At 42.0% G+C, this 18,093-nt stretch overlaps 1 protein-coding gene across 4 annotated transcripts in view; it reads right to left on the bottom strand.

Moving 5' to 3' along the window:
- LOC120554235 (gastrula zinc finger protein XlCGF8.2DB-like) overlaps positions 1 to 18,093 on the bottom strand; it is a 147,610-nt gene that overhangs the window by 122,790 nt on the left and 6,727 nt on the right. For 3 of the 4 annotated variants that reach the window (XM_039793004.1, XM_039793005.1, XM_039793006.1), the window contains one exon: positions 8,306 to 11,348. The exons of the other annotated variant lie outside the window; for it this stretch is intronic. In XM_039793004.1, coding sequence (XP_039648938.1) covers positions 10,267 to 11,348 — 1,082 coding nt within the window. In that variant the 3' untranslated portion in view covers positions 8,306 to 10,266. Of the gene's footprint in view, positions 1 to 8,305; positions 11,349 to 18,093 lie in introns of those variants that run through there. 4 annotated transcript variants of the gene reach the window in all.

Here is an 18,093-nt window from a genome sequence, read left to right as displayed (position 1 = left end):
TGATGCTCGTATAGGTCTTGCTGGATACACCGTGACCCTTTTTGTGGATCTACTGATCGCTGTGGATAACTTTTTAAAATGTTTTCGTGTCATTGGATTACTGCAAAATACGGATCGTTTTTCTTAACATTTGATGTTGTGATTGCGCTTGGTTTCTGCGTTTGGAGAGGCATCTCAACAGACTGTAGGTCGAACACTGAGTGTTCACCGTTACATTTTAGTTGAATTTAAGTGTCGGGGCATTCTGCCACCGTCTGTCTATTGCGTTCCAAGACAGCCGTGCCGCGATTGGATTTCATAAGGGCGAATAGTTAAATTGTTACAATGTAATTTCAAATCTTCTTTAAAAATAAACATATATTTTTTGAATATAATCAACTTCGGAAGCTTTACCTATGTACTAAAACATACAATGACTAGCCTAGTGACGAGTCCCTAGCAACCAGTGTTGAATTTGTTATTTCCCAATGTCCTTTGCTGAATGGTCTCAATGTTTTATTTTATTTCATGTGAATACTAGTTTACTAGAGGAGTAACTTAGTATTTGAAGTAATGCAGGAAGTGTGCATGTAGTTTCCATGCTTATTGTGTTTCCACAACAATGTTTGTGAGTAAATCTACTGAAATGGCCACCACACCATAACAGAGGAGTGGGATGCGTAAGATGAGAAAGCAGAGGTTAACTCATGTATATCATGGCTGTAAAAAAATCAAAGGGCGTCTGTATGTGTACATCTTTACCAAGCGCAAACTAGCACGTAGGGCATCAATAAATTGCTGGAGAGGGTCATGCCTTTTTTTTTTTTTTTTTTTTGGTCATAGAAAAATTATACTGGCGAGGGGAAGGTCAAGTCTATTTAGACTAAAGATCCCAAAACTCCTCCGGTGGCCCATTAAATAAATAACGAACAGTCCCTAAATGAAAAAAATAAATTACTGTTTGTGTAGTGTTCAACGTTGTTATCTGTCTTGTTAGTCTTTATCCCCCATTGAAGTTTGCATTTTCAATGTGTTTTTTTAGGTGACTTTTCAGGGTAAGACAGAGAGGGACGGAGGGAGGGGGAGACAGAGGGGAGGGAGGGGAGGCACTTCAGCAGCGCGGCGCTGCACTTCAAGTGATACAAGCGCTTCTCCTGGTTGAGATTGCTGCCTCATTCCACTCAGTGGAAAAAATTCAAAAATACAAAAAAGTTTGCTTAACTTTTTCAAATACGCTGGCCAGTCGGATCCCAAACGAGCAAAAACCATTCCGCCGATCAAGAATGTGGAGACCACGGTGTTTGTTTGTTTTTTTGGTTAATTTAATAGTCCGATGGATAATTGCTGCTTGTGAAAACGATTGTTGCAGCGTATTGTTTTTGTTTTTTTTACATTTCGCACCGATGCAGTGCACGTTCTGAAATAAAAAGAAACATTTCCCTCATATACACACAGCGTTGTTTAGGGTTTTTTTAGACAGAGAAGCTACGTAGGCAGTGTCATTTGTTTTTTGTTCCGTTACCTCCAACCCCCGTTTTGAGTCGCCGGATCCAGGCTCCGGGACCTCCCACTTTACAAATTAAGCACTGTCTAAAGACCCTGACCATAGAATAAAATGGATAGAAAGGCCATTTCCATTCAAATCACAATTTTGGTGTACCATTGCCATGGTAACATATAAACTTCCGATAATAAGCCGACTTCCGGCAAGTCGCGGAGCTGAGGTTTTGCAGTAGTGTACAAACAAGCAGTGGAGTAGTAACGTTATGAGGCAGAGAGCCAGCAGCTCCATGAGTCAAATTAACTTCATGCAATGGCGAAGTGGCGAGGGGGGTGTTGAAGGCTAACGCCGCCTCCCCACTGGCACTTGAAATCGGCTCCATAATATGCAATACGCCCCCCAGCGGACGTCGTACTACACCGCTGAAAAGCGTCGGAAGCGACTCACAAAAATGGCGGAGGGACTAGAACGACCGATAAGTGTCTGAATGTACGATTCTCCAGGACCTCTCTGATGAGGGTTATAGAGATATAAACAGAAAGGCTGCTGCGTGGAGAAAAGTTGCCCAGGACGTTGACATGTCAGGTCGGTTAAATGTGATATAGCGGTATAATGTCAATAGTTCGGTGTCTGTTGCTAGCTTACCAATTAGCATTTGTTTATCAGTACCATAGCAACGCAAACTTCCGCTGGAATTGTTGGATAGGAACCGTCCGTAGCCTGTCGCAAGAGTTCAATTTTGTTCTCCCAGCGAGCTGCGACACAGCACGCGTCATAGCCATTGACACATATATATATATATATATATATATATAAATAAATAAATAATGGACCAATAGATCCCGTTGCTCTGGACGGAGACCAGTGAAGGCTATTAGAAGCACTTTTGCGGTGATACCTTGTTTTACTGCGCAGCCTCCAACTGACGGAGACAACGTAAATGTGACGTGAGCAACGTGTCTGAAAGTGTGAAGTCTTCTGGTAGCTGTGCCGAGAGAAATCTCAATCATTCCCAATCTTACACAGACGGAGAGTGTAGGTATATGTAAGGAGATAACATAAGCACAGGCTAATTATTGCTAACTAACATGCTAGTTAACATTAGTAATTAAACCTAAACAGCTAATGTAAGTCGAAACTGCCTGCAAGCTTCTCCTGTACTATACGGTAATTCCTCTACTGTGCGACAGTAAGTCACTTGGTTATGACACAATCGTTAGCCTATTTTTACAAAAGCGTCTGCTACGGAGCCATAACGTGAGGTACAAGGTAATGGAGCCTTTTATACATTGTCGTGTTTCTTTAGAAATGAACAATGGACAAATAGTCTTTAAACGCTTCAGATGTAAAGTTATTCGCTGTCAAAGTGACGTCAAAATGAATGGCAGTCAATGGAATGCTAACGGGAGGTGATCGCTTTGTAGCATCAAAATGGCGCCATAGGAGGTTCGAGTTCTGAAGCGAAGCTTACCCCCTTGGTCATAGCACACAAATTGTCGCTATGACAACGAACTAAACAATCGCCATTTTGTTGTGTGCCAATCAAATTACCATGGGAAACAGTTCAATGGCCTTTCTATCAAATTCATTTCTACGGCCATGACGCACCAGAGCAGACGGCGCAGAACTAGTGGCAACGAAGGCTGACAGTCGGGTCGCCTCACATCCCCTTTGTCTTGGCCAAAAAAGTTGCACTGCAGAGACCGCAGCCAACGGGCAACTACCACGTACGTTCTGCGCATGCATGAGAGGAAATAACTCTCCCTGCCAGCAGACGGTGGTAATCTATTCGTCATTCAAGGAGGAGCGTAGCGGAAGTTGTGTTTCCGGGTCTGAGTCCCGGAAGATGAAATCCGTCCTTTTGTTTTCATTTTACCCCGTGTAAAGAGCCAGAGGCATAAGGGAAAGGGGGGCGGAAATCACCAAAAATGTACAGAATAAGGAGCTTGGTGGCCTGTGCAGCCATTGCTTAAAATACTAGTATCTATCCCTGGTATTGGCTGCTATTTAGATTTTTTTTTTTTTGTGCCTTTTCTGAAAAAGAAACTTCTCTTTTGTTTACTATTCCGGTTTACTATGAAGCAAAATGTAAAGCATTTATTATCTGATTACTCGATTAATCAATGGAATAATCAATAGCTGCTGTGTGTGTGTGTGTGTGTGTGTGTGTGTGTGTGTGTGTGTGTGTGTGTGTGTGTGTGTGTGTGTGTGTGTGTGTGTGTGTGTGTGTGTGTGTGAGAATTTGTGAGAGAGAGTGTGTGTGTGCTTGTGTTATACAGACAAAGACAAGATGGGTCATCTGGAGCTGAGCATGTAATGGCCCGAAAGCAATGCTGGACACTACTTTGTTAAAGGTCCAATGTGTGGGAATTTCTCCCATCTAACGTTGAGATCATATATGGCAATCAGCTCTCTCGTGCCACGCAGTTCAAAGTACGTATTACAGCTACGGTAGCCTTCACGCTTCAAAAAGACGGTCTCGTGCTCTTTTCAATATCCTTTTTTTTTCTTTTTCTGGGCGAAGAAATTTTGATTTTGAATACGTGTGGTCTAGGGGTGGGCGATATAGACAAAAAAATATCTCTATTTTTGCAGATTTTGCCGATAATAATTAGACGATATCCTTTTAAAAATGTTTTTAAAAGTCAGTTACTTAATCACTGATGATAATAATGGGCACAATGTTGAATGAAAACAGTTCTTATTTATTTTAAGACACGCCTATCGCTTGACAGACCGACAGAGGCATTCAACTCAACTCAAGCGTGTTTTATTGTCATTTCAACCATATACACGAAACGTTTCATCGTGACTGAAGTGGTGTTACACGTTTAAAATTAATAAAAACTACATTATATAAAAACAACATAGGAAACAAGCTACATTTAGTGAACACGCATTATATGCTCCGTGAAGTTCAGCTAACGCATACTATCATTAGCGCTTGGTGGGCTGTAAACACCGAGAATAACACAGCCGTGAATCGGCATGGAATGTAGAATGGTCAGCATTTAACAGTCACAAACTCCACCAGCAATTAGCAGTTAAATGGATACAAATCACCACATTTCTGCACCACTCCGTGTTAACACAGCCCATCTCTTTTACCCGGCGACAGAGCATCTCTAGCTCGGAGGGCTAGCAGGCCTGGTAGCTGGACAGTCCGGTACACTATTCAGGCAGGTTTCCACAACAACAAAAACACGGCAGTCTCTGAACTCACGTTGGGAGTGTTGTTGAAGTTGGATGTAGTCCAGTTTGTTGTCTAATGAGCGGACACTTGCAAGCAGGATCCGTAAAGTTCAGCTAACGCATACTAGCATTGGTGTAGCTAAACACGGAGTATAAACACATTCGTCGTGAATTAGCGTGGAATGTCGAATGGTCGGCATTTAACAGTCCCAAGCTCCACCAGCAGTTAGTAGTAGCTAGTTGGATTTCATTTCTGCACCAGTCCGTGTTAATACAGCCCACCTCCACGGGCCGGCGAGAGCAGCCTGGTAGCTGGTGCCGGTACACTGTTGTTCAGCCCAACTCGCGTTGGGAGTTTCGTTGAAGTTGGATATAGTCCAGTTTGTTGTTTAATGAGCGGACACCTGCAAGCAGGATTGATGGGACAGGTGTACAAAAAAACAACGTAACATGAGACACAGTCGTCTTCTAACCAGTAAACAAACCGGGAACTATATTCTCAGGTGGAAGAATATAGTACTTGGGCGGAATGATTTGCTTTGCAACAACCTGTCTGAGAATATAGTTCCCGGTTTGTTTACTGGTTAGAAGACGGCTGTGTCTCATGTTACGTTGTTTTTTGCACATGCTGGGACTCTACAAATCACAACATGTAAATAGGAACATGTTGGTGTTATTTTGTCACTTTTGTCACAATTGGGAGCAGTAGGATCACTGGAACCATTCACCTGCATGTTCTGTGCCGGCCTGATGCCGCTGGCGGCGTCAAGACAGCCTTACAGCACGCACGGAGATGAGAAGGGTATGTATGGACTTGTCTAACTCTGGGAGTTACGGTGAATAAGCTAAAATCCCAATAAGTCGGCGTGTTCCTTTTAAAGACATCATCTGTTTCTACAGTAATTCAGGTAATGGTGCTCTTGAGTATCTAATTCATTTCATTATTCTGTATGCAAAATTCTATATTCACAAGCAGAAATTTTCTAACTCGTCTCCTAATTTTGTACCTTTTCTCATAGAATTTAAATCTCTACTGATGTCACTTAGAACGTTGGATAACAAAAAAAGTATTAAAATTGTGGAAACTAGACCTTTTTTTTCCCTGAAACCTCTAAATTTATCTTCTTATACTTTTTGTTTTGTTTGTCTTACTCCTCGTTTGTATTGCCTCGTATGTTTTTATTATTTTTATCTTCATAGGTTTGTGCACTTGATGTTCACGTGCTATTATTGCTTACCTGATTCTCTGTAAATTGCATTTTGTCAATAAAAAAATAAATAAATTCATCTGTGTAGTGTTTGATGGTAATTTATTTGTGCTTGAGAACGTAATCACTGTGAAACAATATTAAAATAAGCTTTATTTCTCTCTGTCTATTGTACACTGACAAAGTACAAAACAACGGTCTCAACTACTACCAGAAAACACTTAGTTATGTTGTAACCTTGGTTCTCTGAGGGAAGAGACTATCGCTCCTCCTTACATATGGAATAAGTAACAGTGTAACTGAGAGTTATGCAGGAGAGAAGCCAGTCATTTGACTTTGTGGCAAAACCTTTCAGTGCTCGGTTTCCATTTTGTAACTTTGGATTGAAAAAAGGACGATATTTCTTTGTCTTATTTCTTCATTGAAGTTTCCTTCAAAACGTTAAAATCTCATCTCGCCTCGATCTCGTCTCGTCCATAGGCTATATATTAATAGACCGAGCATGTGTGACGCCACCCGTTGGTTTGTGGAGATCTACTATCCATCGTCCGGGGCAGCAATCCTGGTTGCGGATGTGACGATTTTAGACGAGAGGGAGGAGCCACGTTACGTTACAAGCTTTCACTGGCAATCCCATCGTAGCCACACCCTAAAGCATCCCCTGCTTTATCGCCGATTTTAAAATCAACGAGACCATAATTCAAAAAATTATCATTGTGTTGCACAAGACTTAAAACTAGCGATTCTACTCATTATGAAAATGTTTACGGAGTGAGAAGTCATTTTCTCATAGACTTCTAAAGAACCCGAACTCCTTTTGCAAACGCATGTGTTGCCCCCCTGCTGGAATTCAGATAGAATGCAGGTTTAAGGCACTTCCGCATTTGCAGCACTTCGCTGAAGCAGATGCTTTGGCCATTAATATTAACAGTCTATGATCTCGTCACACTCCTAGTGGCGGTTCTTTGTAACTACAGAACAGCTGCCATTTAGGTGAAGGCCCACGGATTGGCCGTTTTGTTTAATTTCCCAAGAATATCAGTTTGAGTTGCAAATGAATGAAGAAGTTCATGGATACAAACTGTAATATTAACTTCATAATTCAATCAATTTTTTAAGAACTGTCAAAATCACATTTCAGAAAGGGTTGGGTACCATTCACATTTTTACTGGTACCTGACATTCGGTTTTGTTACCTAACGGAACCTTTTTTGGGTAATTTCCCTCTGTCATAACAAAACATTTATTTCATTGGTAAAAAATGATTCCAAACCTATTTATCCTATTTACTTAGAACATTATTTATTTAGAACATTTTAAACACCAGACAAAAAAACTCCCTCTCCCCCCTCCCAAACCCATCCCTCCAACCTTTTAAAATCAAATATATATTTATTTAATTCTTACACTTCCCTGTAACTTGTTCCATTTTAGCCTGTTTAAATTTTTTAATCTCTTTTTTCAACATGGCATCATGACTTTGCGTAAAACATACACTTTCCTAAAGCCAAATGACGTGTTAGCTGTACGCATTTTGAGCTATCCACGTGTAGGTCTACGCTGTATGTAAACATACACACCACGTGGCGTCCCCACGTGGCGTGTTATTGCGAGAACGTGCAGTGCTATTGCGAGAACATCATCACATGCGTGTAAAAAATAAATAAATAAAAGTTTGGGTTTAGGAAAAGAACATTGGGAAAGGCTTTAGTAACACAAATAAATGACAAAAACGCAACGGTGACCAACGTCACCTTAGGAAAACAATTGGGATGAGGAAAGGAAACATTGGGGAAGGCATAATAAAAAACAAAAAATTTAAAAACGGTTGATAAACGCCACACGCGGGACGCGATCCCGGCTCTCTTGGGTGAAAGTCCTGTGTTTTACCCATCCGTGGACTTCCGTCCTTTTAAACTAAAAAGGGATCGAACCACCAACCTTCCAATTGGCAGGCAACCTCTCTACCACTAAGCCACAGCCGCCCCTTATGTTAGGTACTAACATTTGGGTACTGTTTAATTTAACGTGATTCGGTCCACAGTAGTACGGACATAATTCAGCCTGTACCCAAAAAGTCCAGAGTTTGGTACGCAACCCTAATGACCACTACTGCAAACAGTGCAGAAATGCAACCTAGGGTCTTTTTGTGAATGTACCCGAGTCAAACTTTCGTTTAGAGGCATAATTAGGACAGAAACGCCACTTTTAACAGTCACTGTATCTTTGTTTTTCCATGAAATGGCCTTTTGAATGGGAGTGCTAGGGGCACCACTATAATCGCAGCAAAATCACTATTTTTTTTTCTTTGCTCCAAGTATCACCAGGGGCCTGCACATGAACTCCAGCATTGAGAACATTGTGTACACAGTTTACTAAAAAGAAAGGGTTTGAATGACTCACTTTAGCAGTTGCTGTTTACACTATCCGCCATCTTGCCAGTCAAAAAGCGTCGATCTCCGAATGCGAATGAATGGACTCCATAGGAGGAAATGTCATTCTTATAGGAGGCTCCTTTTTCAACTGCAAGGTCGATATTCTAAAAGGTTTTTCACTAACAACAAAACAACACATTATCCGTACATTTATATGGAACTAAGCTTTAGGAGCTTTCCATCTTTACTCTTACACTGCATTCGGAGATCGACTACTTTTGACTGGCTGGATGGACGCCGACCGGAAAACCCAACAGCTAAAGAGAGTTGTTGAAAACTCTCTTTTTAGTAAACTCTGTGTACACAAACAATGTTCTCAATGCTCGAGTTAATGTATAGAGCCCCTGATGATACTTGGAGCAAAGTTTCACATTGTGTCGAGCTTTCTTAGTGTTTAAAAAATATAGTTATTTTGAGGCTAGCATAAAAGTGTCCCTACTAGAGGTGTTGAAATTAATCAAATAATTGATGCATCGGGATGCGGACATGGACGATGCTACATCGATGCAGTGACCCACCATAGTCGATTATAACGCAATGGCGTCGCTCGTTAATTTTCCGGCCGCGGCATAAATATTCAAATGAAAAATAACATTCTCAATAGCCTAACCCGTTTCACACACACACACACACACACACACAGACACACAAACAAACAAACAGACACACGCACGCAAAACGGCTAAGCTGAGACACAGGAGAGAATCGCAAATCGAGAAGAGGAAAGAAAACACTGAGAAACATCGAGAGTCACTAGTCAGCTCGGAAACTATCTAAGTGGAATAACGAAGCTGAAGAGGTGTAGCTACACTACGGCACTTTTCCTGTCTAACAGCAGTGGTTTAGAACAAACGTTGTGCTAGTGTTCCTGGCTAAAGTTGGAGCTAACGGACTAGCTAAAGTTGGAGCTAACGGCGGAGAGTTGCTGATTTTGGACCGGAGAGGATGACAGCGTGTTTCCCTGCTGAAGGGGACTTTGCCGTTTTCGTGTTTCTTGGACTAACAGCTAACTGTAAGTTGGATTTGTGTGTGTTTGCTTCACTGAAGATAACGTCCTGCTGCACATCCACATGAGCTACCATCTGGCCCGCAACTTTTTTTTTCTTCTCTCGGCGTGTGCGGGTGGGTAGGTGTGTGTTAACACAGTGGTTTAATAGGGTTTGAGTAAGTTTTACATTGAAACTGCTGTAAGGAGGAATCATTTTGTGTAGCTGGGGTGTTTTAAGTTGAAACTGATAAAGAAACGGGTAAAGGGGTAGTTGTGTGAAATGTCATTTGAAGAAATATTGCAGTCAGAATATTTCAAAGGTGTGATTTGTGTTATGTTTTTGTTGTTATTCAATCTAACGGCTAAATATTATTTGTACATTTAAGTTATTGTTCAGTAAACAATACCTTTTGTGTTAAAGAGTTGTCTGGGGACAGTTATTCCAATACAGCACAATAGATTTGCTGGTTAAAAGTAGGGTGGTATATCACTAATCCAAAATAGGTCAACCTTTGTGGTAGCTACCTTATAGAATTGAACCAAAACACTTCATCATTCCAGTCTAAAGTTACGTATTGCAGCTTGGGCATTGCACTTGACAATGCAAGTTTGTCAAGTCAAATATCCTATATGGCTTTAATAGAAAAAATTTATTTGACGCATCGAGATATCGAATCGAAGACCTGATAATCTTAATCGAATGGGGAGTTCAGTGAAGATTCACACCTCAGGTCCCTACCACTCCCATTCAAAAGGCCATTTAAAAAGGGCCTTAAAAGTAGCGTTTCCCTCCTAATTATGCGTTTAAACATAAGTTTGACTCGGGTACATTCACAAAGAGACCCTAGGTTGCATTTTGGCGAGAGTTAAGCTTTAAGGACCTACAGAGTATTACATCTCATTAGACTTTTAGAGAATTCATTCTTTTTCTTTTAGTGTTTAAACCGGACTGATAGAGGTTCTCTACTCTCCTTCCAGACTGGAGCTACACTCCTCACAGCTCAATGGTTTATTTCCTGCGTGGAGTACCATGTGGTTCTGTAAATTTCCATTCTTTACAAAAGTTTTCCTACAGAAGGAGCAGCTGAATGGTCTCTCTCCTTTGTGGATTCTCATGTGTGCCTGTAAACTTCCATTCTGTGTAAAAGCTTTATTACAGACTGAGCAGCTGTACGGTTTCTCTCCTGTGTGTATCCTCATGTGTTTCTTTAAATTTCCATTCACTGTAAAAGCTTTTCTACACACTGAGCAGCTGAATGGCTTCTCTCCTTTGTGGATTCTCATGTGTGCCTGTAAATTTCCACTTTGTATAAAACTTTTCTTACAGAACGAGCAGCTTAATCCTTTTTCTCCGGTGTGTATCATCATGTGTTTCTGTAAGCCTTCACTCCGTGTAAAAGCTTTCTTACAGACAGAGCAGCTAAATGGTCTCTCTCCTGTGTGGCTTCTTATGTGTTTCTGTAAACTTCCACTCCGTGTAAAAGATTTCTTACATATTGAGCAGCTAAATGGTTTCTCTCCTGTATGAGATCGTATGTGTCTCTTCAGATTTCTATTGTTGCAAAATATTTTCCCACACTCAGAGCAGCTAAATGGTTTCTCACCAGAACTACAACTCGAAACAGGGACTGCATCATTATTCAGAGAGTTTAAACCTGACTGAGGTTCTCTGGTCTCCTTCCAATCAGCACTGTCATCAGTCTCAGGTTCAGAACAGTCTCCAGTCTTGTCATCAGTATCTAGTGGTAAATGTGTATCTGGATCTGAGTTCATGGCTGCTTCCGTTTTCATCTTTTCAGTTTGTCTTTGATGAAGCTGTGAGTTGTCTTCGTCATCTTCACTCTTCACAGGGACAAGAGTGACTGGGAACTTGGTGCTATCAGCCTCCTCCAGCCCTTGAAGCTGCTCTCCCTCCTGAATGATCTGGAGTTCCACGTGTTCCTCTTTAATGTGTGGGGGCTTTGTGTTCACCTGGTCCAGACTGGAGCTCCACACCTGCAGATGTTCTTCACCAACAATCACTTTCTGGACATCTGAAGGTAAAGCTGAAACACAAACAAACAACCATTGCGGTTAATTTAAAAAGCAGGTTTATAATAGCTTCCTCTGCTTTACCTCAGATCCCCAAAGACCATCATTCAATGCTAAACCCTCGCCTCTTTGCAGACTTTTGAGCCGAAAGCTCGTACAATTCCATTCTGAAAATGCATGTCTCGACGCTGCTCATAAATGTGCCTGGTACCGGAGCCCCCAAGGCCGAAGGTCAATTTTGTAATTGTATCATCTGATCTGAGGCCGCATGTTTTGGACACTCGGGTGAAGTGAGGAGCGCAGCTGTCAACCGATCACCATCTGGTGGTGAGTTGAGGGGGAAAACTCTGGACAGACCTGGTAAGCCCTAAAAGGTAGTGTGGGTGAACTGGGAACGTCTGGAGGAGGCCCCTGTCTGACAGACTTTCAACTCACACCTCCAGCAGGAGCTTTTCGGGCATCCTCGTGGAGGTTGGGGGTCTTTAAACCCGAGTGGGCAATGTTCCAAGCTTCCATTGCTGAAGCTACGGTGGGGAGCTGTGGTCTCTTAGGTGACTCAAGGGGCGGAAACCCTCGAACAGCTTGATGGACCAACGGTGGTCATGGAAGCCGTCCGGCTGAAGAAGTCATTCCAGGATATGTTGTCCCATAGGACTCCAGAGGCAGTTGCAGGGTATCGACGGCCCCGAAAAGGCTGCAGCCTCTGCCGTAAAAGAGGCAAAGCAGCGGGAGTGGGAGAAGTTTGAAGAAGAAGAAATGCGAGGGGGCCTTCGGTCGGCATCAAGGTGCTGCTGGAAAACCATTCGCCACCTCAGGAGGGGGAAACGGGGAACCATCCAAGCTGTTAACAGTAAGGATTAGGGCTGTGCGATGGGGACAAAATCAGATATCACGATATTCTTGACCACATACCTCGATATCGATGTTGCAGCGATATTCTAGGGTTGACAATTGGTGCTTTAACAAAATATCTTCACACTTAGATTTTAGATAAATAATCACCAGTAATGTAGACGTAATGTCTAAGTGGGGTAAAGGCAAATAATAGAGCAGCTAGAACAGTCTGGTAAGTTCAGAAAAGTACATCACTTTACAGTAATGCAGCCTTTCAAACCAGTAAAAGACAAGACGTGTCATATCACGATATTACGATATCCAAAATCTAAGACAATATCTATATATCACGATATCTCATATCACGATATCAATATAATATCGATATATTGCCCAGGTCTAGTAAGGATGTAACTTTTCTTTTACTAGGAGCACTGTAGCCCCTGACTAAAAAAAAAAAAAATCTATATCTTCAATGGAAAGTATCTGTCTAACACCCAGTATTGGAAATGTTGAGTGATCAGGGAGCCAGAGATAGATGAGCTCACAACACTCACACACGCATTGTAGCCCATGTATCTAGATACGTATCGGATCGTCCTATAGGGAGAGCTTTTGGGGGGAGGGGGGCTGGGGACTGCTCTCTAACACCACTAATGTGTAGCATCCACCTGGGTGATGCACGGCAGCCATACAACGCCAGAACGCTCACCACACATCAGCTAGTTAGGGAGGGGAACATATTTTTAGTGGTGGGGGAAACCAGAGAACCCGGAGAAAACCCATGCAGACACGGGGAGAACATGCAAGCTCCACACTCGAACCCAGAACATTCTTGCTGTGAGGCACTAACCACTGGGCCACTGTGCTGCCCATAAATTATTATTATTTCAGATATTTTGAGCAAATTGCTTTTGATTTTAGTTTGCATCGCCAGCTGTAAGTCATGACGGGTTTTCAAGATGGCGGCTGCATGTAAACATGAATGAGAGTGTCTTTATAATCTATCTTTTCAATAAACTGTCTGTACACTTACAAAGTTCTCAATGCTTCGGTTAACCGGCCCAGTCTCATGGCAGTTTCATGTCCCCGTTGTTGTGTGCCACAAAGACCGCGGATCGTGTCCCTGCGCCCGGGATCGCGTCCCGCGTGTGGCGGTCCGTCCGGTTGTTGTGGCCAGCGTGTGGCGTTTAATTTCCCCTTTGTTGCATCCCCCAGAGCTGCCCAGTGTCATGGCAGTTCGTGAAATGGTAACGTTCGAAAATCGTGACCTGTACATAAATCAATAAATCAAAATAACATGACATTTTCACGAACTGGCGTGAGAGCGGGTTGGGTTAACATGTACGGACCCTCATTATGCTACCGTTGAAGTTCGGTGATATTTTGAGCCTTTTTAATGGTACAAAATAGCGATTTGTTTTTACTTTCCCTGTGTATACCCTGTGTATTCCCCGAATACTAGCGTTGTAGGCTAATCAGCGGTCCATGCTAGCTTGTTTCAAGCTACAAAACACATTCGATACATGTCACTGAGAACGATCAAGTGGTTACACATCTGTTATTAACCCCTAGGTTCGTTTTGTGCCGGAATTGTCCTTTAACTGGCAGTAAACTTTTCTTTTCGTTTTTACAGTCTCGCAGTTAAGTGATCGACAACACCAGAACTACACAGAGCTGAATTAGCACAACTTTCATGCATTTCTTTATCTACTGCAGTCAGATTCAATGTGTTCACTCGGAAGGACTCACTTTAGCAGGAATGACATTTCGAACATGTTAAGAGGCTAAAAGCACGTTTAAAACTTGCCCTGTTTCAGCCTCCTGGCTGCTAACGCTAGCAGGAGGATAACACGGTGTAGGCAACACCGATTTTCATTTTTCTCGCTACTGACAGCACTCCAAATTTACAAACAGAGCTACGTGTTGAAATCGATCGGAATTCTCCTTTAAGCTTAAATATAGCTTTCATGGCAAGAATGGATTTGGATTGCGGGGCACAGTGGCAGCAGGGCGCTGCCGAATCGAGAGCTCCGATCTTCTGCCGCTGCCATTGTTTGGTAACGCTATGGAGGATGTTTAGGTGAGTCAAAGGTGAAATAACATTACGTAACATTATTAATATACAGTTTTCTAGTTCAATTTATCGTGATTTTGGGATCACTTTACTAGATAAAGGTGGAAGCACACACTGCTTCGAAGTCAAGTATTTAAGGGTCTAATAACTAGGGGTGTTGAAATTAATCCTTTTTACGATGCATTGCGATGCGGACGATTCTGCATCAGTGCAGTGACAGATCATAATCAATTAATAGCCTACGGATTGCCTACGGTCGCGGCTTTTGTTTTGCCTTGACGGCTCATCTGACGGACGTCATTCGTCGAATACATGCTAAACATGGCGGAGGGCCGAATGTAAGAGCGAGGCGTTAATGCTGACTAACCAACAGAATAGACCACAAGCATTGTTTAAATATGTTTCATTATATAAGAGAATTATCACTTTTGCATCTGTTGCACTTTTGCATGTTTGAATATGTTGGTGAAAACTAGGGATGCACCGATACCACTTTTTTTAAAGATCAAGTACAAGTACTTACATTTGGGTATTTGCCGATACAGAGTACCGATAAGAGTACTAATCCCTCTGGGGCCCGAGGGTGTTTTCAGACACAGGTGGTTTTGGCATTCTCTGATATTGTTGTCAATTAGAACAAAGCAGTATTTTCAAAGTCCCATGCCTTTTTTCTATTTCCCCAGGCCAGTGTCAATAAAGTAAATCATATAATTCCTGATATCAAAATACTGAGTGAAGTTGAGAAAGAATGAAGAACGCAAAGTCTGACGACATTCATGTGCACATTAAAACGTACAATATTTCTGCCGCGAGGGGTCTCTCAATCAAAACACAGACTTTTGATGACGTTGTATAGTGGCATAATGGGAGTTGTAGTTTAATATAATTGCCGATTAAAATATATCTGTTCAGGGATAGGTTTATCCATTAGTTTTATCCTTGTTACATTTAGTAACTTTTATTCATGTCATTCTGATAAAATAGCTGCAGTTTCCCCCACATAATTACGTTTTCTTGATTCGATTTGTATTGGTCGCTAACATTAGCATAGTTGACCAGTTAGCGAGCAAGCAAGCTAACATTAGCCACCAGCTAAAACCACAATATCACAATATATTTCACCTCAGTGTCACGTTTTTGTGTTTTCAGCACCAGGGGAAAAGGGTTTGTTGTAACATTACTCAACACCTCCGAGAGACTTAGCTACTTTCAGAGAATTTCAGCACAACACCGCGGCCAGCCAGACTCGGTCACCTGGGGCGATATGGTCGGTTTCCCCAACGGAACATAAAACTTTCTGTTAATGTCGTTAGCATCGTTATCAACCGGCACTGGAGTTTGTGCTGGCTGGGTTCGGATTGCTGTAAGTTTATAATAGTGGCTGGCTGCTGGCTAACTGTGGGGCTGTTGTCCGCTTTCATCCCGACTTTTGTCCCTTAGCGGCTGGGAGTGAGGCAGAAGAAACAGGGTGGGATAGCTGGCTAAATTAGCATTTGATTCCATCTATACAGCTAGCTAACGTTAACGCTAACGTTACCTGGCGAATGTAATCGTGGGTTAGCCCAGTGCTGTTTAACGGTAACTTTACCTTGATCAAAACAATTATACTTATAAGAACTTCATGAATGTGTTGAACGACGTTGTAACCTTATAACGTTAACGTTCCCCGCCGAGCATTAGCATGAGCTAACGTTACTTGTCAACGTAGCATGTTAAGGTGTGGACACACAGGGCCGACGGTCGACTGTTGACAGAAAAGCCAGATGATCAGTCGGGTCCCCGAGGTCCAAAAAACTGCCTTGGAACACACTGAGGCGACACCAACTTGAGAAACGTAATACGTCTACATAGCAGCAGGCGACGCTACTCTGTATGGTTGCCCAAGAAATGAAAACCGGCAGCTGATTGGACAAACGCGTCACATGGGTTTGTTTTCGACGGAAATTCATAGCCAGACTGTCATGGCGGCCGTTCAGAATACGATCTCATATTGTACTAAAATAGTTCACTGAAACAGGTTTCTGAAAACGTTTTAAGCGAGAAATAGGCCATGCAGTTCCTGAATCTGTCTTCATTTCAGCTCAACAAAGGTTAGTTTAAAAGATTTTCGTCAGAATTTGAGAGACTCTAGTCACCTCATTCCGCTCCCCATATCCGGGTGAGTCCTGACTGCCCTGCCGCCGACTGAATATGTCAGGTCGGCGAAAATGAACGCCAACAGCCCCCCGCGGACGACGGAACGGGACACACTGAACAGATTTGAGTCACTGACCTCGCCAGACTGGCCAACGGCCGATTATTGGCCCTGTGTGTTCACACCTTTAAGCTGGATCAATCGATATTGAAATGTATCAATAAATAAGATCTCTGCTGTATTACTGTGTTGTAAGTGCCATGTAATCAATGAAAAAATAATGCTGTGTGGCAGAAAGCAAGATGTATTACGGTTGCTTATTATTCTTTCTGTGACATTATATGATTTACGATTACTCTCGAACGCATCATCTGGGTGCCCGTGTTTTGACGGAAGTTAGAGAAACTAGAGGGGTCAAAGGTTTTAAGACACCACTGACAGGTAACTAAATGAAAATTGACTTACCTGGAGAAATTAATTTTAAATTATTAACAACTGACGATGACCGATACCTGATACTGACGGTTGCATGTATGTATGTATGTATGTATGTATGTATGTATGTATGTATGTATGTAGATAGATAGATAGAGAGATAGAGAGATAGAGAGATATATAGATAGATATATATAGATATATATATAGATATATATATATATATATATATATATATATAGATATATATCTCTATATAGATATATATCTCTATATAGATCGAGAGATATATAGATATATATCTCTATATATATACAGTGCCTTGCGAAAGTATTCGGCCCCCTTGAACGTTTCGACCTTTTGCCACATTTCAGGCCTCAAACATAAAGATATAAAACTGTAATTTTTTGTGAAGAATCAACAACAAGTGGGTCCCAATTATGAAGTGGAACGAAATTCATTGGCTATTTCAAACTTTTTTAACAAATAAAAAACTGAAAAAGTGGAGTGCAAAATTATTCAGCCCCTTTACTTTCAGTGCAGCAAACTCTCTCCAGAAGTTCAGTGAGGATCTCTGAATGATCCAATGTTGACCTAAATGACTAATGATGATAAATAGAATCCAGCTGTGTGTAATCAAGTCTCCGTATAAATGCACCTGCTCTGTGATAGTCTCAGAGGTCCGTTTAACGCAGAGAGCATCATGAAGAACAAGGAACACACCAGGCAGGTCCGAGATGCTGTTGTGGAGAAGTTTAAAGCCGGTTTGGATACAAAAGATTTCCCAAGCTTTAAACATCCCAAGGAGCACTGTGCAAGCGATAATATTGAAATGGAAGGAGTATCAGACCACTACAAATCTACGAAGGCCGGGCCCGTCCCTCTAAACTTTCAGCTCATACAATGAGAAGACTGATCAGAGATGCAGCCAAGAGGCCCATGATCACTCTGGATGAACTGCAGAGATCTACAGCTGAGGTGGGAGACTCTGTCCATAGGACAACAATCAGTCGTATACTGCACAAATCTGGCCTTTATGGAAGAGTGGCAAGAAGAAAGCCATTTCTTAAAGATATCCATAAAAAGTGTCGCTTAAAGTTTGCCGCAAAGCCACCTGGGAGACACACCAAACATGTGGAAGAAGGTGCTGTGGTCAGATGAAACCAAAATCGAACTTTTGGCAACAATGCAAAATGTTATGTTTGGCGTAAAAGCAACACAGCTCATCACCCTGAACACACCATCCCCACTGTCAAACATGGTGGTGGCAGCATCATGG

This window comes from Perca fluviatilis, chromosome 24 (genome assembly GCF_010015445.1).
Source record: "Perca fluviatilis chromosome 24, GENO_Pfluv_1.0, whole genome shotgun sequence".
NCBI lineage: Eukaryota > Metazoa > Chordata > Actinopteri > Perciformes > Percidae > Perca > Perca fluviatilis.
Note: the sequence above shows the minus strand (reverse complement) of the source record. Positions and strands in the feature narration are given on the sequence as shown.